The sequence below is a fragment of the Netta rufina genome (genome assembly GCF_964035555.1).
Source record: "Netta rufina genome assembly, chromosome: 20".
NCBI lineage: Eukaryota > Metazoa > Chordata > Aves > Anseriformes > Anatidae > Netta > Netta rufina.
In genome coordinates this window covers 4,164,033-4,185,996 of record NC_140144.1, presented here as the reverse complement: position 1 = coordinate 4,185,996, position 21,964 = coordinate 4,164,033, and the positions used below count along the sequence as shown (strand labels likewise).

The 21,964-nt window shown below is 46.1% G+C and overlaps 1 protein-coding gene across 1 annotated transcript in view; it reads right to left on the bottom strand.

The window, feature by feature from the left end:
* PAPPA (pappalysin 1) overlaps window positions 1-21,300 on the bottom strand; it is a gene marked incomplete at both ends in the record, with an annotated part of 177,212 nt that extends 155,912 nt beyond the window's left edge. Inside the window, one exon of the mRNA XM_084299267.1 lies at window positions 20,904-21,300. Within this exon, the coding sequence (XP_084155393.1) occupies window positions 20,904-21,300 (397 nt within the window). The remainder of the gene's footprint in view (window positions 1-20,903) is intronic.
* Window positions 21,301-21,964: the final 664 nt, after the last annotated feature.

The following is a 21,964-nucleotide window of genomic DNA, read 5'->3' as shown; positions in this document are numbered from 1 at the left end:
AGCCCCAGAGAAACAGGGATGCACAGCTAGAGGCTGTAGCTGCTGGAGGCGTAAGAAGCTCTCTCTGTGGGCACAGCTTGAAAGAAGAGGCCGAAGTAGCCCAAGCAAGCTGCTGTAATCCATTTTAATATTATCAATAACAGACTCCAGACCTCCCCTGGTTGCCTCAGTGCTGTTTCTTACATCTTGCAAACAGCAATCTTTCCACTAATCAGCCCAGCCATTACCTAAGAATTTATTTCTTTACGCAGAACAAAGTTTCGCCCCTTTGCTGAGCAATAGGAAGGGAAGGGAAAAAAAAAAAAAAAGAGACTTGTTATGCTTTATTTTCCAGAAGCTGAGGCTGGGGGAAGGGGAAGAAGGAGGTCAGTTCGACTTTGAACACATCAGGTGTGCTGTGGAGCCAGTCACAGCCGTGCAAGGCAGAACGGAAAATAGTGCCCCGCACTTCTGAAAGTTGGCCGTGCCTGTTTTGCTGGGAGACTACAACCAGAGGTGACAGGACTCAGTTATGAAAGGGGAATTTAGGTCAACAATCAAAGCTGCAGTCAGGGGGCCCAAGAACAGGGAGCTAAAGGTTGGGGCTGTTTTTTTCTTTAGCATGCTTTAATCGTTTAGTATCAAAGCACAGAGGAACGCTTGAAAGAGCAAATATTCTACAGGAACCTATAGAAAGCTTTTATCTGGCCAGAGGAAAATAATTAAAACCGACAGATTTGGGTTAAGTATCCCCATGTTCCATGCAATTGGATAAGTCAGCGAAGATCCACTGGAGCAGTTCTTGAGTTCTGCACTGGATATTTGATGGTATGATGTTGAACCCAATATAGTTTTACAAAGGGGAGAAATAATCTCTCCTTTCCTTTGCTGTGCTTCTCCCAGCCCCCAGCTTCCTTCCACAATAGTTAAATAATTCAAAGTCCAGAGTACTTAAGGCAACATCTCTGTCTATACCATTTCCAACGCAGCTAAGAGGCCTCCTGAGGTCACCCCCTGAGATGAGTTGTGTCTCAGGCAAACCACCTGAGACTTGCTCAGGTGGCAATATACTACTTAAGTGAGGAAGAAGGGGATGTTTGCTGCTGTTATCAATCTAGCTAAATTCAGACCAGATATTACCATTTACAAGCTATGCAATAGGATTCAGATCCAAGACGGAAGGATGGAGTTCTTTTCATTTTGACATGAAAGGCAGGAACCTCATCCTGTAGAAAGAGAAAGCCTAATACAGCTCTGACTGTCTAATGTTGAGAATTTGGTACAAGGCTCTTTGCAATACCAGAACCTTTATATCATTGCCATATAGCATTAAGTTAAGCACATATTCTGTACCATTTCTCAAACTCCCAGCCACTTGTACACTCAGCAAGATACCTTGAAGCCTGGAAGCAGGGAGGTGAGAAAGGCTAAAACAGCAAACATGAATTTGTAGTGGCTTGTTAGTTACAAACATTACACAAATCCCTCCCTTCTGATAAGAAAAACATGTAGGCTGCAACAGAGCAGCCACTGGCATGGACAATCATATTAGTGACACTTCACTGAGCCTATTGTGAGAATATACCCGCTAATAGTATATAAGAGCTTACTGCAAACAGATCTGCTAGGCTGGGGTTAGTGAGAAATTATTAGATTGTGAGGGATTTTGAGGTGTAAGTGAACACACTATGCTGCCTAACCAGATGGCACAGTGCAGTGAGCTTCAGCCCTTGCGGTAGTGTAACAGGGTCATCCTTGGACCGGGTACTGCTTTTGCAAGGGCTTCTTTGTATACAGTATCAGCATAAACAAGTATTAGTGGGAAGCTTGGCTTCTTATCTAGATCTCCCTAAGCATTTCACAATAAAGCTGCAGAACCAGTGGAGACTGGTACTTGGTTAACAAACTGTGGCTGTTTATGATCCAATAACCACGTTTGGGTGGGCTTTCAGATGGAAAGAAAAAAGCACATCCTTCACAAGGGTCAAACTTCAGGCCCTGCTGTAAAGTCTAGGAGCCCAGGAACATTTCACAGAACAAGGGTAAGAATTTTCTAATATCTGCAGAACAATTTATTTCTCCTGCCTTGTTCTCAGAAACAACCAAATATTTTGGGCTGAAGCTTGGAAAACCAGTATGTGTCCATGTTATTAGAGATACGCATAACACATGCACACATGGGGACAGTATTAAGGTAGTATGGGCAGTCCTTTCTGGGATAGTACTTTAAGTGATCAACTCTGCAGCCACCAGTATGCTTCTTCTGGGAATCACTGGTGTATGCCATAAACACGGAAGGCTTTTCATCAAGTTTGATTTAGACAAGAATCAGGTTGGTGGCTGCCAGTTTTAGACAATTTAGTGAGGTCCACTGATAATAAAGCAGTTTGGTGTTCATGAAAACCCAGATTTCCTTCAAAATGTGAATGGAAAGCGCTCAGTAAGTTTGTTGGTCTGGCTTAAAGTTACCTGAACACCTTTCAGCTTCAGAGCGTACCTATGTTCACTGGTCAGCAGACCCGGGTTACGAATTAACCATCCTATTGTAGCTCAGGCAGCGTGTTCACCTTTAGGGAAGTTCAGCTTTAACATCATTCCACGTTAAAAGCAGATGTTGCAAAACATATGGATGGATACGTATCAAGAGGCATGAATGAAAATCATCCATCTCTCACAGGCACACGCAAGTAACACTTGCAGAACTGGAGGCACACACAAACCTACAAAGAGGACAAAACACAACAGCACACTGGTGGAAGGGACGCTCTATGCACACAAAGGACCCAACAACGTGCTTGGTGGCACATACGTCACTCTGCTTCCAGGTCTCCTCCTCCTCCCTGTGCTATTAGCCAAATACTGATTAGCTATCAAAGCTCTACTGACAAATTTACTTTTGTGCATGCTAACACAGAGTGGCTTTCCTCCCTTTTCTGAGAGATAATGCTTGAGAGCAAACAGAGAATCTTCTATGGAAGGGAGAGACACGTAACACCATAACTTCCAGGCAATCTAAATGATAAAGTGGCATTTCTGGGCTCCTTTTAGAAAACAGCAGAGAGAATTGATCATAAACTGGGTCAAGATAGGTCAGCATACCTCAGAGCAGATCAGATGGCCAGAGCATCCCAGGAGGAAATGTTCTCCTGGAAGGATTATTAGGGGCACATCTGTGCCATCAGATGACCGTGCACAATACCCATCGGCTCACTGGGAGTTCAATATGGCATTTCCTTTCACAATGTGCTTTGTGCCTGACGAGCACTGCGAGTCAATCAGCGGCAGCAGTGGCCAAGCCCGTAGCTGTGCTGGAAGACCTCCCGACGTGCTGCCCCACTGAACCCTCACGACGGCCAGAAATGCAGAGAGGCGAGGAGCGGAGGTCTAGAGCGAGATTGCTTGCGGTGCTGCTCAAAGTACACGGCCAGAGTGGAAGGGGGGACAACAACACAGCTTGTTTTGCTTTTTAGAATTCCCTTGTCACTGACCTTTACAGCAGCTTTAGGGCAGCACTGGAACCAGCTGAGCAGTTACTACTCCCAGCTGCAGAGAGAAGAGCTTTTACACCATTGCACAATGCATGTGTGTTTGGGGGGAGGAGGTTAGGGCGAGAGAACAAAGAAGGAAATCTAGTGGCACCTAAATCAAACATTATGATCAATGAGGGAGTGGGAAGAGAACCTGGGGAGTGGGAACAACCTTACAACCTTTCTGGGATCAGACAGATGGCCAACATCCACATTATTACAAAAACAAAACAAAAACAAAAAATTCCATGAATGCAAACTAGGGCACCCTGCAAGGAGACTGTAAAAATCACATCATGATAGCTTAGGCTTGTCTTTGTAATTGAGGGGCATTTCCACATGAAACAGTTCTAGTTATTTAATTGGATTTTGAGAACATTCTTGGGCAGATACTTTGTGAGTGCAAAACTGAGTAGTTCCAGTGCATTTACACTGATTTATACCATGCAAGATCTTGGCCTCTGTGAGAATTAAATCTCTTATTGCAAAAGTATCTCAGACCCTATCCAGACTCAAATATCTTATTGCATCTGTCTTTCCCATATGACTGCATCTTTCCTATACTCAATAGAAGCAACCGAGGAATATGCCAGCCTTAACAGAAGTGTTTCAGATGCAGCACACAGAACAGCGTGCAGTAACAGCAGACAGAACAGAGCTCACTGTGCCTGTTTTCTGCTGTCGCTTTTAAAAGGGATCCGGGCCCTCTCTAATCATGACTATTTCATGCCTCAAATTCCCCGCTCCATACTTGCATACAAGTTCCAAACCCATACACAAACCACAGAGATATTTTTGCTTTCTAGGAAACATCCTGCTGAAAAAAACCTGCCTCTCTAACATGATATAACTACTATAGTATGCATTCCAGATAGGCTGTAGTCACCACATACTAACTTGAGTATATAATCTTAGAGCTCCATTTTTCTGCTCAGTTTGAATCCAATGCCATTTGTTTGGGCATGATTTTCCTCCTGGAAATACCTGAGCCTGTATTTCTGCAATACAAATATCAGTGATCACTTGATCTGTGAGCACAAATAAACAGACATCTGAAAGAAAAACCTCACACAAATACTAGCAGTGTCTTAGAAGTGTACAGAAACAAATTCACACCTATTAAACTGAAGGCTGGAGCTGAAAATTCAGCCCTTAATTCTTAAAGGACAAGATGGGACAGCGACAGGCAAACCTCCAAAAGGTCATAATTCTAGTTCACTTTCCATGAACGTTGCCAAAGTCAAATGCTTCTCAAAAGTAATTGACCTTCTCGAGCCTGCAGAAATGGGAGAAAAATGTAAAAGAAACAAGCTACCTTGGAAGTTTTTTGGCAATTCTTGTGTTTAGCTGAGCAGCAGGAAATATCGTATGTCCAACCTTTCTTGTGTTATTTCAGCCCCTTCCACTTTGGGTTAAATCTGGAACCAAAGAAATGAAGACTAACAAAGAAGTATGTACATGGACTATGTTCTCTGCTCATGTGCTACACATCCACGTGCATGCGGGTTCGAGCGAGCAGGCTGGGACATTTGGAGCATTTGATTTTCAGGAAAGGTCTCCAGCTGCGGATGGTTTGTGTGAAATTAGTGTTCTGGAGCAGACTGTCATTAACGTAGGTCTGTGTCTGCAACTTGGCCAAAGTCACAGGAACAGGTCGCTTCAGCATACAGCCAACAAACCTTCTGAAGAGGATTCAGCACTGCTGCTCTGCCCCAAGACAGAGACAGACCACGCAACAAGGAGATGACAAACTAAAGTCCCCCCAAGCTTATTCCCTGCCTTCTCATTCACTTCTTTGTTTTCAATGGCTGTTGCTGTGTTAGCTCCACAGCCCTGACATTGTCAGGAACTGTGCTCCAGCTTCTGTGCCCAGGAATCCCTACAAAGAGCTAGAAGTGTAATAGTGATTAGAAATGTAATTTAGAAATACTCTACCGGTTTCAAGGAGAACCCATGGATATACTGGAAAATTAAAGGATTAGAAGTCAGCATGCTACTGTTTGCTTCAATTATTTAGAATCATGGAATATCCCAAGACAGATGGGACCCGCAAGGATCATTGGGTCCAATTTCTGGCTCCACACAGGACTACCTAAACATTTAGCCACATCTGAGATCATTGCCCAAGTGCCCCTTGAGCTCTGGCAGGCTTGGTGCTGTGACCATGTCCCTGGGGATCCTGTTCCAGGGCCCAACCACCCTTTCAGAACCTTTTCCTGATACCCAGTCTGAACCTCTCCTGACACAGTTTCATGCCATTCCCATTTTTGGGGTATTAACTGAAACCCCCAAAGTGATATGACATTAGAAGCAGTCAGACAAAAATATGGCTCAGGACAGAATTAACTCCTCTTTAAACAAGAACTTGCAATTTAGAAAAATACTGCTTTTATGATTTAAAAGAACCTAGTGACAATATTCTACCATCCTACTTGGAAAGGCTTTTCAATGCTGACTGCTTTCATGGCTAAAAGAGGGCATCTTCTCTCTGCTCTGAAGCTGCTTAGTCCCCATGTGCATTCATTGGATTTTTCATATCCTCTATTATTAGATTTCCAAACTCCAATCATCAGATTACTGTTTCCTAACCATATACTTAAAGATCACGATGATCAAGTCACCTCTTAATCTTCTTGAGTCAAATACTTTAAGACTTGTTACAAATCCTATAATTACTCTCAAGATTGTTTTTTCCTCTAAATCCTCTCTCATACAATATCCTTCTTAAGCTGTGGACACCAGGACTGGACAAACTACTCCAGCAGCAGCTTCCCCATTGTCAGCACCAGGATAACACAACCTCCCCGTCCTGTTCAATGCTTCCGTGTTTACAAAGCAAACGATGACTCTAAACCTTTGGCCGCAGCATCACATCGGCAGTTCACATTCAGATGCTTTATCTACTCTGACACGGCGCTACTCCTACCCATTTAGCTTCCAGGTGAAGGATCCTTCCCCCAGCAGCCAGCCTTTCTGTACGACCTGCCTCCTTTCTATATGTATGACTTCACATTTGGCTTTACTCTGATGCATACTGTTTGCATGTTCTCAATTTATGAAAACACCCAAATGAGAGTCCTGTGTTGGTCATTGTTTACCACTCCCTGAACTCTGCAACATCTGCAAAATTTATCAGCCCTGATTTTATGTTTTCTTGCAGGTTGTTGACAGAAAATATTAACTAGTAAAGAGCCAAGATTGCATTGTGCTGAATAGGAGGGAATGAGGCCAGAGTCACACTGTTCAGGCAACAGCTCTGTTTTTCAGTAGGGGAAAACAAATACCTGTGATAATCACGAATACGAGCTTACACAAGTCAAGAGAAAAAGATTGGACAAATAGATAAGGATGAGATTGGCAAGATCTGCCTCTTTTTCTCTCTTCGGCACTCTACAACCTCAGTTCTCTCTTTCGAGCTGCACAAGGCTGCAGGGACCTGGTGTGACCCGGGCCAAGGGGACTGCTGGGCTGAGCATTTCTTTCTTTCAGTATAGCGGCGTGGCATTTGCCATTTACCGCATCATACATGATCAAAGAGCTGCGCGGGTGTTATTACCTCTTCCTTACACACAGTGTCCCTCTGAGGACTGCTGAGAGCCATTATCCCACCTTCACAGATGCAAAGGACAGAGCTGAAGGCACCTCAGAGCAGCTGCAGAGTAACTAAAATCCCAGAGCAATCTGTGCACCTCCAAGCGCTCTGGCCCAGAATAAGAAGCCTGAATTAACAGAAGAGGGAGCCTACTTCTCTCAACACAGCAGTTTCACCACTGTCTAACCAAACACCCTTTCTTTCTCCCAAAGCATCTAATTTATTGCTAAAGGAAATTGCTGTTCTCTTCCCGAAACCACCAGCAAAAAAAAAAAAAAAAAAAAAAAGGGAACCTTTTGCAACTGCCTTTGTTTTCCTCTCTGCCAGCGAGTCTCTGCCTCGCCTCTCCTTACAGAACATCTTGTTGCAATGCCCATAACATCCCCATAAAAACGTGTGCCTCGTCAAGCCTGCCCTGTCACCAGTGTTTGACAAGTGTCAGAGAAACCCCATAAAAGCCAGGCTGCAAGCTCATCAGCGCAAAGGACACCATGTGTTGAACACATTGACAACTCTCAATAAACAACGTCTCTGCCGAACAGCTGGTTGGGCTGCTTGGGTTTGGAAGAATGTCGTCCACATTGCCTACTTACGTGCGTGCTCCTCGGTGATGCACTGAGGATCTTGTGCATGGGGAGCGGAAATACGTCACTTCCAGAAGATACCAAAGTATTTTTTGTTGTTGTTTTTTTTTGTTTTTTTTTTTTTTTAATGTATCCGAACAGAAGTTTAGATCCCGATTCAAGGTTTCTGGCCCACTTCAGTACTACAGATGTGCAATAAAGTGGTGGCTTCTCAATACAGGCGCAAGAGACGTTTATCCCGAGGGAGGGGATATGAGAGGTGATGGTAGGAAGAGCTGCTCTAATCTCGTTTCCTTCTTCCCTCTCTCTCATGAGATACACAGATCCCATTTCATATAGTGCTTTCTTAAGTACCAGAGCACAGAAACGGTTAGAGGGCATGCTCGCCGAAACAGTTTGGCCATCACAGTGGGTCAGACACACACGGCTGGGGCAGAAGGGCCCCTGCCTCTCTGCCTCTGCCTTCAGCACTTGAGACAGAGGAAAGTTCGGTCCAGGGCTCACCTCCCTACTTCTGGGACGTGTGTCCTCCGCGAGTGCAAGGGCTCCTGGCCCACCTTTGCTGCCAAATCCCAACCCTGCAGACACCAGGCCAGAGAAGAAACACAGATCCCCGTGCAGCTCATTTGGCCTCTGAGATGCAGCTGCTGTTGCTTCTCTCTCTGGCTTGTTCCATGGAGCCTGCAGGTGTTTGGATACGGCCATTTCCCAGTAAAACTGGTGGTATGCTGATGTTTAAAATAAAATAAAATAAACCCCTAGTATTATGGCGTATAGCTGAAGACCACCCCAGATTTAGCATTGCCTCTGGTGAGACACAGAATGTAAACAGTCTGTTTGATTAAACCATCCCGAGCAAGAGGACTTTGGGGAATTCCAATCTTTCCCAGCTCAAAGAAGAGCAGAAGATACGCTGGTACTCTGCTCTTCATTAATTCAGAGCTCTTCAAAGGGCAAGAATGAAGCACTCAACTTTCCTCCTAGGACAAACTGTTGATAGTTATCCTGGAATTCTTGGAGGAAGCTCACCAGTATAAATCAGGTCCATTTTCCCCCCTTCTCTTTTTAATCTGTTCACAGGCAAAGAGATTGTGCAACAACTGATAAACTCTGCCCATGCTGCGATGCAAAATGCTCGGTTCTGATTGTCTCCCCCCTGCATTAGGGTGGGAGGTGGAGAGACCACACTGGAACAGTCTTACAGATAAGGCTATTAATTACATGCCAGAAAATATTTGTACAATAAGAGAAACTGCTCTTCCAACAAAAAGCAACAGATAAGACTACTTGAAACCATCACATTTTAAGGTAAAGAGATTCTGCCAGCACTGGAGACCTTTTGTAATACATCTAAACTTTCGAGGCTCTTAGAACTAAAGGCAGGACCACAGCTTTCACGTTTAGAGTACCTGGGAAGGCTCGCGCATCCCCACTTGCCAAAGGCACTCACTCCTTTTAGAGGAGGAAGAGGGGGAGCCTGGGGCAGGAGCACTGCGCTGATAGCACACCTCTGGGTGAGCAAGGAACCACAACCCTACCAGTGCAGCCTCCCCCACTCCCACAGCTTTTCTTTATCTCCTCATTTTCCCATGCATCTTGAATAGCCAGAGAGGCTTTTCAAAGGAGGATTCCAGTGTCTCCTGGAGGGAACCAACCCCCTAATTCCCTTACCTCCCATCTGAGACCACCAAGGTTCAATCCAAAAAGCACAAGCCAGGAGAAGTCACAAGAAAATGATCTTTTGCTTGGGTTCCCCCTGTGCTGGGGGGGAGTTAGGGGGCCTCTGGAGCAAGCGAAAGCATTTTGTGTTTTCCAGCTGACAGCACCATTACCATGCCTGTCTGTCCTTGCTGCAGAGCTCACGGTGAGTGCACAGCCCCGTGTTAGCTACTTCCTCGGCCCCTGCTCACCCCTACCTCCTTACACCGGTGGCCCAGTGAGAGAGATGTGTGACACCAGGTATATCAGCCATGTGCTCAGACTACAGAGCAGGATAATTGTCCTTTGGGCTATTTTAGTCCTTTTACAGCCTTTGCACAACTCCCAAGCAACAAACAGTATTGCCAGGAGCCAGAATCTAGATTTCAGTGGGGAGAAAGGTAGAAGAGAAGAGAGAATTGGTGGATTTATCAACAAGGAATCCTACAAGTTCATTCAAGCTCATCCCCCTGCTTGGGGTTCCCAAAAACTGCCCAGGCTGTTCATTATTCTGAAGCAGATTGACGTTAGAATTTGACTCCCTCTTTTTTTCCCATTTTCCACGACAGAGGGAAAAGAAGAGAAAGACACACAGTCAGACAGACAGGCTGACATCTCATCAAAGCAATTCCTACAAGCAGATGTAGAGTAGGAAACATCCAGCAACCCTGCTGGCTCCAACCCACAGCCTGGACCTGAGTGCCTGGTGGATTTTCATTAACTAACTTTTCTTCCTGTGAACTTCCTCTGAGGGTGTTTGTTTATAAACAGAGGAGGGGATATTATTGCTGGAGATGGGACAGTAATGGGAAGGGGTGAAGGAGTTTACAGCCACAAGACTAGAGAGCAGGGTTTAGAAGTGTTTGTTGCTGGAAACACAAAGGGCTCACTGTAAAAGTGGTATATTGCCTAATGTTACAGCCTGGAGGGAATATGATAGGTATATGCAGAACATGCTCCAAAAAGTAAAAACAACCCCGCATTGTACAAAGACATCCCACTGCATCACCGCGACCGTTACACACCCAAACTAAACCATCCACGGCAGCGACGGTGGCTGGAGGCTGCTCTCCATGACATCCATTTCTGTCTCAGCTGGTTCCTTTTCCCCGTGGCACGCTCCCTGTCTCGGCCCCAGGTCCTACACGTTCACCCGCCTGGAGCAGCCCCCTGACTTCCTCGCCAAAGGAGTAACTTTAGGTTTACACTGGTGCGCTCAACAGCACAATCTGGCTTGGACTCCTTACCCTTCCCTCTGCCAAGTACATGTTTCAAAACTGTGTGCGTAATGCATTTAGTTAACATTTGCTTTTTCTCCCAGTACTCCTTTTCTCCCTGAACATCTCCATTCATGAGCTACAGCACGGGAGGCTTCCAATTCTTGTCTAGCTCATGCCGAAAATGATTCCTATTAAATTATCACTGGTGAAAGGTGCTGTTTTGACCTCGGAGAGGCTGCTCTGTTTATCCACAAGACAGATGCAATGTAAGACAGTAGTAATGCAAGCTCCAGATCTCAACCTTAGCACCTCAGTCTTTACAAGTGCAGATGCTGCTGAATTCAGAACAAAACACCGTTCCTGTGGATCATACAATGCACAGCTTCCCTGCTGGAGCTTCCAGCAGAACTCCTGGTTGTCCAGCCATGCCTCCCCAAAACAGTTACTGGGCACTAAAGTACAAAGCCCCTTTCTGCGATCATTCATCTCATCCATATTTAACTTTGGGGAAAATCAGTTGGTTTTGCCCTTAATTAATACCTTTGGCAATATAGCACCAGGTTTTCAGCAGTTCTCAGGAAATGCTTAGCAGCTACAACTTACATGTTTTACAAGCAGTTTCAGCAAGCCATCATATTAATCAACATGAAGATGTTATCAAAAATAGCACGGTATTCCAACTCAAACTGACGTACCCTGAGCTGAGGGGTTCTGGTGATACTTGCTCTCCTCTCCCACTTTTGGCTGCATACATGGCTCCCCTTGAGAAACGCAGTAACTCACACTGACTCGCATTGCCAGCAGGTCTGGATCAGAGAGCTTAATTCAAGACCATCTCATTTTCTGCCATGTCCAAAGAGCTCCTGTCACAAGTGCCAGTTGGTCTCCCTTCCTCACCTGCTCTCATGTTGGCAGTGCTTTCAACGGTCTGAAGCCTGGTGAAGGACTTCATCATCACCACCACCATCAGCTCAGCAAAGTAATAACCCAGCAAGGAACCATCGAAAGCTACAAGGGCCTACATAAATTAAAGAGAGTCCACTTCACATGGAGGACAAGCCAGGCTGAGGAATAACCAGCATCACCGCTAAAAATGGGCTTAACAAATAGCCAAGTCTGCTGGGATCCGTTTCTAGCTCCATCTCAGACACATCAGAGCATCCTGCTGTACCTCAGTTTCCCTGGTTTTAAGGACAACGCTCTCTCACGCCTGAGAAATGTATCACCACCATCAGCAGGATGTTTTGAGGCAGTTACCAGGACTACAAAACTGCAATCGTACTGCAATGATAAAGGAAAACAACAGCGCTAGAATACATTAGGACAGGAGAAAAATAACCTACATTCAAAACTAAGCAACGCTGGTAACAGCAAAGGCCTGTCCTTTCCATTTCTTTCCCTCACTGTCTTAAATAAAACAAACAAAACAACGGTGATAAGATCTTTCCTCAATCCAGTGGATGATCTTTGCGAATACGCTTCCAACACTAACAGAAGAGAACAGGCATGGAAGGAGAGGCAGGAGGAGAGGAGCCTGCAGCTGATGCTCAGTGTCAGGAACAGGCCTGCTCTTCTTTCTCCCAGTTCCATGACGACAGAAGACTCCAGGGAATCAGATGAGGGAGGGGAAGATGGGTCAGAGGAGAGAAATCCATATGGGAAAGTGATTTAAAGCAAGTAAAGAGACAATAAATTACATAAGGAGATGGAGGAAAAACACAGCAGAGGGGATGAAGGAGAAGAGATAAAAGGGCCCTGAGTATCACTCAAAAGGAAGACTCAAGGAAAGCCTACCAGACCCCAGGAGTTAATCAGCAAAGAACAGAGTGGTTTTCTTCTCTAACACAGCAATTCTTTTGCTTTCTTGAGCTGGTATCATATCTCTCAGATGCTGCTTCACCAGGCCAATTCCAGATGCTTCTCAGTTTCACTTCACCCTCACTCCCTCTTTGTGAGAACAACTGCTCGCTCCTTGTTTGTGCACGGCTAGGATGGATATTAAACAGAACAATATCAATAATTCCCAGAAAATATGCATGAGCATATGCCTGACTCAGCACACAAACACACAGCTTGCTTACCCTCCGTTCCCACAGCATTTCCAACACCGGTTGGCTGCAGCCACCAACCTGGGAGCCACCCTTGGTCTGCAGGGAGGGGACAGCACCCTTGGATGGTGAAAGAAAAGGAGAACTACGGAGAGCGTGGGGTTATCCACGGCATGCGCGTGCTAGGGAGGAAGAAAACTGCAATTGTGCAGAGCAGGAAAAAGGGAAAGACGGGGGAATCAAGGACACCAGATAGTAGAGAATAAGCCGAGACTATGATGGTGATAAGAGAGGGTGGAGGGATTGGACGGGAACGTTACACACTTACATCACCCAGCAAAACAGAAAACCGGACAGTGTGTTTTCAATAAGTGCTCGTTTTAACACTGAAAAAAAAAAAAAGGAGAAAGGTTGAAAGAGACAGAGGCCAAAGTGGGATTTGGAGTATAGCAAAAACAACTAAAATAAACATGTCCCCTTCCCCTGGCCAATTTCTCTGACGTTAAGGCTTTGCAATTTTTCTTCTCTTGTATCCAAAGCAAGAAAGGACAGCAAAATAAAGGATGTTAATGCAAGGACCACAGAAGGGTCTGGGACACAGAGGAGGGATGCAAAAGACACTCTGAAATCAGCGCCTATGCCAGAGTCAGCCAAGGTCAATGGCATTTTTCATGATCTTGAATAGGTTTAGGATCAAATCCATGCATAAATCTAACAAGATGAACCCATCCCCGTTCTCACCAAGGGATAATCAGAGTTGTGTCTATGTTTGTTCACATTTTTAACTACGACACATACTGAACCAACACTTGGTGCTGCCAACTTCATGGATATTGAATGTTCTTAACTAAGCAAATTGTTCAGATTGCTATGAACAAGGATAGGATGAAGAAAAAATCTGGGATAAGATGTTCACTTTTAGCCTCTTTTTAACTCCTTTTACTTGTTTTCCAGAGTTCTGCTCTGCTCGTGTTCAGAGTAAGAGCGCTTTGACTTTATGGATGGCTGTGGGGAGAGCAAACTTTATAAAAGGCACTAACATCAAATCAAAGCAGTTTACAAGAACTGCCACTTGTGTCAGAATATGTAGGGAAATAAACAAGCTGTTTTTCCTTGATCATTGGAGTTTAAATGCTCTATTGATCTGGGAAAAAAATCAAAGGTGCTTTGGAAATTGTGTGTGTATGTGCATGCATGCTCACACCAGAGAAAACGAAGAGAAGGTTAGGGACAAGCAGAAATTAGCAGAAGACCAAGCAAGCATTTCTTCTGCACAGAAAGCTCAATTAAAACTAAGAATCACGCCCAGGTGCCTACTATAAGGTAGAGAAATGCTCATAAAGCAACATAATGTCAGAAGAAAGGTACACCTTCATTTTTAGAAGTCTCACTTTTGGACAAAATAAAAATTAAAAAAAGGACAGCACACGCCTTGTTCTGTGCCTAGAACACACGAACCAAATGCTCCGAACCAAGGAAACAGAAGAGTCCAGGACACTTTCCATATATGAAATAGAAGAATTAATATATAATGAAAGATTAATATATAATACATAATGGTTAAATGAAGGAAAAGGTGACGTTAGACTAGCTGATACAGTTGGGAGAAAAGTGTAGAGGTTTTTGATCAAACAAGACTTTTCTGATCAACTTTCAAAATAATCTGGAAGAAGCAAAAATGCAATAATGTGAATGTGTTCATTCTTCCTACAATGGGATGGAGGAACACAGATGAATATCAGAGAAGGGTGGGAAATGTTTGATATAATATTTTTCTCAGGAAAATGGGAAATTAATCAAAACAGACTATCTGTGGGAAAGGATCAGTTTTGGCAAATATTCTAACTTAAAATCTCAATAGAAGTTTTGTAATTGTCAAAACACCTGATTCTTTTTTAACCTTCCGAAAATAAGAAAGCTGATATCTTTTACCAGAAAATGTTTTCCTTTCTCATAGTTAACACTTTTCTAAATCAATGCTTTGGATTTCTAGGTACTTAAGATGTTGTCAATCTGTCCTTCTCTCTTCCTGTCTTACATTATAGTGGTGACTCTGGGTCTTAGCTAAAGGTCTTTGGTTTATAGTAGAGTGCTGGGAAATTTTCTGTGGCCTGTGCTGTATCAGAACCTACAAAGTGGATATTCTGTGAATGTTTGGACTAATTATCTACTGTTATATCCCCGACACTGCAGGGGACTAAATTTGGCAACCCAGGTGGTCCCTTCTCTGCTTGTGCTCCTATAATTTCTTTCAGAGAAAAGAAAAGAGGAGCTGAAAAAACAACAGCTAAAATTGGAAGCAAAACTATTATACAGGAACATTTCAGCTGACCCCAGCCATGGAAGGGTTTATTTTTGTTTTTTCAATGTGTCTTTTTGAAAAAAGCCACTATAATTTGGCTCTCGATTCTGGCTCAGGCCGGCCTGAGCAATGGAAATCCAAGGTGAAAGTGCTCAGTTAATCCCCTGGTCCTGAGAGCACCTAACACCCACTGGTCCTGCAGTATTTTTATGCTGACGCTGCTCAGGCTGGCATCCCTCTTGCGACAGACCTGAGGAGCTCAGCACCTCCGTGCGGGCCGAGCCAGAGCGGGCTCCAGAAGACATTTCTCCACCAGGGCTCTCTGCTCCATGCTGCTGGCACGTCCCGACCACACAGAACTGGGGTCTGTCCCAGAGGCCAGGGAGGTGCCCACCAGCATTTCAGCTCTTCGCTGGTTGAGGCACCCAGCTGGGGATCGCCCTCAGCAGAGGCTAGTGAACACACAAGTCTCAAGGCCAGCAGATTCCTGCACCCACTTTGGAAGCAGAGACCTGTCCCGATCTTCGTGAGAAAGGTGAGAGGCACCTACCTTTGTGAAAGGGTTTGGGGTAGGGGCCCCATGCAGCCCACATCATCCCTTCCAGCTACTCCAGCATTCGGTGAGACATCGGGGATTCGGGATTTAGCACATCCCTCACTATGCCTCACGTGGCCAGGTTGGATGGTGGTCTCCTCCGCATCCCTTGGTGTGTCAGTGGCCTTGGGACCTCCTCAGCCACCTGCAGCGTTCCCCCAGCACCACATGAGGAGGTGACATGGGGACCTGGAGAGCAGCTTCAACCAGGTGATAACTTCAGAGTTATCTGCCCAGAGGTGATAACTTCTGGGCATCTGGGTCCATCTTTCTGCGATTCTTCAGTGTTTGAAGGCTCTCTGAGGGCTTCCTCTCACTCTCGCCGCCGAGGCCCTCCCACTGCTCTGTGCTTCTCCAGACGTCTTCCCTAAATCCCTGCGGAGAGCCCCGCTCCCACAGTCCCTCCGAACACCGGCCCCTCAGCCGGCTTTCTGCCTCTTGCAAGCTCTTCTAACTGGAATAGGCTGGCTTGAAATAAATCAGGCCAAAATGAAGTTTGGGGAGTTGAGCTCAGCCTGGGACACAGCTCCATGCCTACAGGAGGCAGCCATACATCATTTAGGAATCTAAATTTACCATCCTTCACACATAAAGAGGCAAACTTCCCTCTTTTTTTTTTTTCTTTTTTGTTTTCTTTCCTTTAATTACCATTTAATTGAATAGAGCAGCCCACGAGTAAGTGCTTTAAGAAAGTAAAACATGTTCGTCAGACTGTTCTGACTCTGGTGTGCAGCCGGTTGAATGCGACCAGTTGAAATTGGAAGTCTTACGGAAAGAAAAATCCTTTTTCCAGTTCCCGTTTCTGACTCTTGTCCCAGCTTCTGCAGGCTGGAGGAAATGAGCTGCTCAAACGCAAATATTTAGCAAATGACAAGCTACGCCGTATTTTTTCAGTGGCCTATTAGTCACGGCTTACCCGGATCCGTAGGCACGAAGTGGCTGATCGTCTGAACCCGGCTGCCGGGAAGCTGGAGGCACGGAGCTACCTATATCCCTGGGGGCTGGGGACTGGGGGCTTGTCACCCATCGCAGCGGCCGTGCAGATGTGTGAGACCCAGCCCTGAGGCCCAGCCGGCGTTGTGCTCCTGCCCCTGGCCCATGCTAATTAAACCACAATCCTTGCGTTTGGCTCATTCCGCAGTCCTTCATCTCAGTACTTCGTAACAGATCAAAACAAGCGAATCCACGTGAGGCAACAGGCTGTTGTAGATGAGAACGTGCTGCATTTTCTGCCTATTATTCTGACGCCAGTGAAACTGTGTGTAAACTCTGTGTGAAGAGCCCCTTGAGCTCCCAGCGCACCTGCTACGGGCATCGGCCCTGGGGACAGGCCCCGGCTCCCTGCTTCCACCTGAGCTGTATTAATGCAACACCAGACTCCAAAACTCCAGAAGTGAACCAAATGAAACCAAAACCCAAACGTATATTCCTAAACCCTGTGGAGGGAATGGACTTATGCAGTGTCAATTACATATCTGTATAATTGCCCAATTATTGGCCCCCGACACAGATGTTTCTCAGTCTCTCACACGCAAGAGCTGCGGCTTTAAGTGAGCTCCACTGTGCTGATTTTGGCGTTTCTTTCCCTTTGGATTCTGCTGCAGTTTTATGTTCACCAAGGACTGAAGTTTGGAAAACATAGGCACTCCCTTACATACGAAGCTTTATTAAGTTGGGATCATGCTCTCTGTTGGCAGGCAGAGGAATAGAGAGACAGAGGAGAATGAAACTGGGAAGGGAAAAAACAAAACAAAACAAAACAAAACAAAACACAAATAACTTTCACTCTTCAGAGCAGGCACGCCTTCTTACTCCAGCTCCCGCTGCCGATCATTCATCCCGCTCCTCTCAGCTCCCAGCCAGTAAAGAGTCAACATCTCCTTCCTATGAAAACATGAGCTCCCCTGCTCCTGAGCCATACACCAGAAAACACACTGACAGGGACTCTGGAGGATCCTGTTTCTCAGGATGGGGTCGCATTTCCACGGTAGAACTGAAATATCTTTGATTACAACAGAAGCAAGGTCAACGGTGCTTTGAAGCGTCTTATTTTTGCATGGCACGCGTATTATCTAACTTGATTACAGTCCGGACCTTAACTCCTTCGTTCACAACTAGGGATGCATGCAAAGGCTTGTTGGGGGAAAGCGCGCAACCTCGCATGATTAATACCATGTGCACACGCGTGTATTTATAAGAGGGATGTACTGTGCTGTGTGGTAGGTACGCACATCCAAGGAGTGTTTGTCCAAGAACTATGTGGCCCGGGGAGGGACCCAAGTACGCACGAGCTGAGAGCTGCCGCCGCTGGAGCCGCACCGCAGGAGCCGCACAAACGAAGCCCAGCCCAGCTCCGAAAACGCTGCTGAGCTTTTGCGTAACACAGATCAATGGGTCAGACTTCTAGTTTCCCAACAGCTTTCCCTGACAAATGCCAGAACAGATATCAGTGAAGTCAAACAGGGCAGCAATAACATCACTGCCAACCAGCGTGAAAATTGGCAGAGCCTGGCACCAAGGACTGCCTATCATCAGAGACAGGGCATGGCCCGGCGCAATGACGAACCCACTTAACAGCACTGTAAAATTAGCCATTTATGAAAACAAATTGAATACTGCAGCAGAGGGTGACGTAAGGAGAGTTGGCTCCAGACAGAAACAGAAACTCCTGTAGCCTGGATTAGCAGAAGAGCTCCTTTCTATCAGGGCTCAGGCGCAGGAGCTGATAACAACTCGGGTTGTACATGAGATTTTTAACAGACGGGCAGGCTTCCCCCACAGGCACGCGTGGGGCTCCTACACAACTCGCAGTGACTACTTGCACGCCAGGCAGGAACGAAGAGCAGCAGGCAGCAGAGGGTGGGGGGCAGAAGGCAGACGAGGGTACAAGAAGGGCTCTGGCAATGAGGTGTCCTCCAGTCAGTCCTGCCGTCCCCGCCAGATCTGCAGTCCCACCACTTCCCACTTTGCAGAAGTTGGGGAGAAACTCGCTCTTGGCAGCGTCTGCAGACTGACCTGCTCCCTGCCCGCCCCCAGCACCCAGAAGGGCTCTGGGTGTCGGCGGGGTCCTACAGATGCGGCATCAACAGCAGAACAGGGCTCCTGCGTCTGTCACATCCCAAAACAGTGAAAATGAGAAAGCCAAGCGTTTTGGCAGCCAGAACCCTTGATTTCCTCATTGAGGGAAGCGTAATCTCTCCCTAAGCTTGCTGCAGGTCTGGGAGGCTGTGGTGTGCGGAGGATACTCCGAGTGAGTTCCTCTTGGACCTCTTCCAGGTGTTTACACACAGAGCCAAACCTGGCTCCTCTTCAAGAGTGTGTGCGAGGGGGGAAGGGGGAGTTTAAAAATAAAATAAAAATCACAAAGTCCTCCCGAGCTGAGCTGCAAGCTCAACAGTGCTAAACTGGGGCATTTATTTTCATTTTTCACAGTGGAATGTTATTTCCAAGCATAAAATGGGTCAAGTGTTTTACACAGGCAACAAACCAACCTCCCCCATCCAATTAAAGTATTTTACTACAAATGATCTTTGTGTGTGTTTGTCCAGGTCCCCTATTGTATGAATTACAGATACTTGCACCTAAGACAGACACGGGGTCCCAGGTGCTGGATTAAACACAAACAAACACACGGAGCGCATTGTGCCACTGGCGAGATCTGTGCAAACCCCAGTGCTGCCCGCCCTAAGTTGAAAGGGAAGCACTTTGAGCCCTGGGGTTTAAGTTAAGATTGGGAAACAGAAGAGTGGAGCATGAGAAAGCCAGGGGAAATAATGCAAGTAATAAACTATTTCTCCTATGAAATTGCTCGCCTGTCTGTCCTACTACAAGCAAAGGGGAGCAGCCCTTGCCCGGCACCTCCTGCCCACACACTGCGTCCCCCTCCCCACCAGCGAGCCGAGCAGCTGGGACTGGGGAAAGTTAAGGAGCCGCGCTGCCGAGTTCATCTCCCTTTCTGTTTTCCCCAGGACAAAGCAACTTTGCCGAGAGGCGACAGTGGCGTGGGTCGGGGACGGGGCAGAGGAGACGGAGGAGATGGCAGGGGGCCGGTGGCAGGGCAGCGAGCGGGGCTGGTGGCCACGGTACCCGCGGCACAAGCATCCGCCGCCTTCTCGTAGGAAGTGACTCCGGTTAAAGGGAAAGGGGAAATCCTCCCTGTCTCTTTAAGGCATCCTAGGACATGGAAACTTCGTACTTTCAGGGAATCTCCTTGCCAAAAGAACTGTAAAACATGTCTTCCTCCCCCCCACCCCACCCCTGCCCGCTCCTCTTTCTGACTTGTTTTCCCTTTTTTTTTTTTTTTTTTTTTTTTTTAAGGGCATTTCCATTTTCTATGACTTCCTTCAGAGCAAAGATGGATGTGGCGACATTTATAAGGGTTTGTAACCCTCCGAAAAGTATCCGATTTCACGACAACTTCGCTGCACTTTATCACTAAAGCGGGGAGAGGGAGGGAGGCGGCGGGAGGGAGGGGGAGAGGGAGCGACCGCACGGGAAAAGGACCCAAATTCATGATGGGCTCATAAAATTTAAATAAGAAAAGTGCAATATCCCTCATTATTGTTCAGCTCAGACAGCTTAGACTGGTAGCTGCTTTTAGTACTAAATGGTTTTATAGGGCTATTTGACCTTACAATCATTTGTGTTACACTTGCCGTTTCTAAGGGGAGACAAAAATACTCGACATCCTCTAGCTGCAGCGCTAGTCCCAGCCCTAGCTGAGTGTCGAGGGGTTGGGAACTTTATAAACTCATTTGATTCATTTGAGGTTTCACAATAGCCAAAAGTTCCTTTATAGCTTTTTGGAAACCACATGCTAACATAGCATCTAAAAAGGTAACAGTGAAAGTACACTAAAGAGCTAATAAAACTAAGGAAATCGTAGAGGGACCTTCCACATACATTTCTTTGCAGCCACACACCAGACATACATTTCTTTTCATACATGCATACAAGCTACTTTTAAAAGCTCTACTTACAGTTTTCTGACCTGCAAATGAGTTAAAAACCCACCGTAAGAGCTCTCTCCCCTGTCTGCATCTCAATCCAGACAGACAGAAATACAGAAACTACCCAGGATACTGCCATTTCCCTATGCAAAAGTTTACATAACTTTTTCTGCGAGCATATACTTTCAGCCAGTTTGCCGAGCTCCACTATTCCCCCGAATATATATATAATAAACACAGCCGTGCATGTTTACACATGCACTCCCGTACGCACGTATGTTGCAAGGCACACGCACATTTAAATGCACACACACACACACTACACACACGCACGCCTACAGCTGGCTGCTCTGCCGGCTCCCGGAACGTAAAAGGGATGCTGCAGCCCCAGGCACGACGAACTACCTACCTGCAATGACAGCCGGAGATCTCTGTCCTCCTTCAGCTTTCAGCCACACTTGCAAAGTGAAGGCATCTCGGGGCAGCTCAATATCTGCCTTCAGCCGCAGCTGATCACCTTGTCCACTGAAATAGAGCGCCCTGCTCGGGGTAAGGGACTCCTCTTCGTCCTTTACCTCCCGCTGTTGCCTCCTGCGGGGGACATGCCCAGGCTCCAGCCCAGCAGTGGAGCGCCTTCCTCGGGCTAACCTGGTGGCACAGGTGCCCGGGGCAGTGTAGAGGAGCTGGCGGCTGTGCCTGGTGTCCCTTCTTGCCCTGCGGGAGCGCTCGTCCATCCCACATTCGGGTCCACTGGCTAGGGCTGTACAGAGAAGCGCAAGAGGCAGCAGCAAACTCCAGAGCTGCATTTCCAATCTTCCCCCCCCTTCTCCCCTGCAAATCCTCCCGATCTGCCAGCTTTGGGCTCCTCCTTGCCTTGACTTTCTTCTCTTGTTCACCCTTCTTGGTATTTGCTCTTTTTATAACCCTTCTCAGTTGCTTTTTCTTTTCTTTTTTTCTTTTTCTTTCTTTCTTTTTCCTGCTTATAGATTTTTTTTTCCTTAAAACAAATAAAAATAAAATAAATCAAAACTCCTTCTTGGTTGAAATGTATTTCTCTGTTCTTCCTCCTCTATCTGTCTTCTTCTCCTCTATTCCTCCACAGCTGGAATTCCTCTCTCTCTTCTTTTCTCTGCTGGATTTTCTTCCCTTTATTTTTTTTCTTCTTAAAAAAAACACACACACACACTCACACACACACAAAACAAAACAAAAAAAAAAAAACAAAACAACCCCCCCAGCTTTCTCCAAGACTCAGACCCACTGATTTCCCTCCCCCCAAAAGATGCTCTAATCTATTTATTTTTTTGGCCTCCTTTATAACATAAGCCACAACCCCCTCCTTCCCCCCAACCTCCCCCCCTCCCTTCTTCTCCACAAAATGAAAGAAAAGAGAAAAAGCCCCTCAGAAGATGAGTAAACAAGAATATGCTAATCTACTCTAGGGTGCTCCACCTTCCCAATTGAATGATT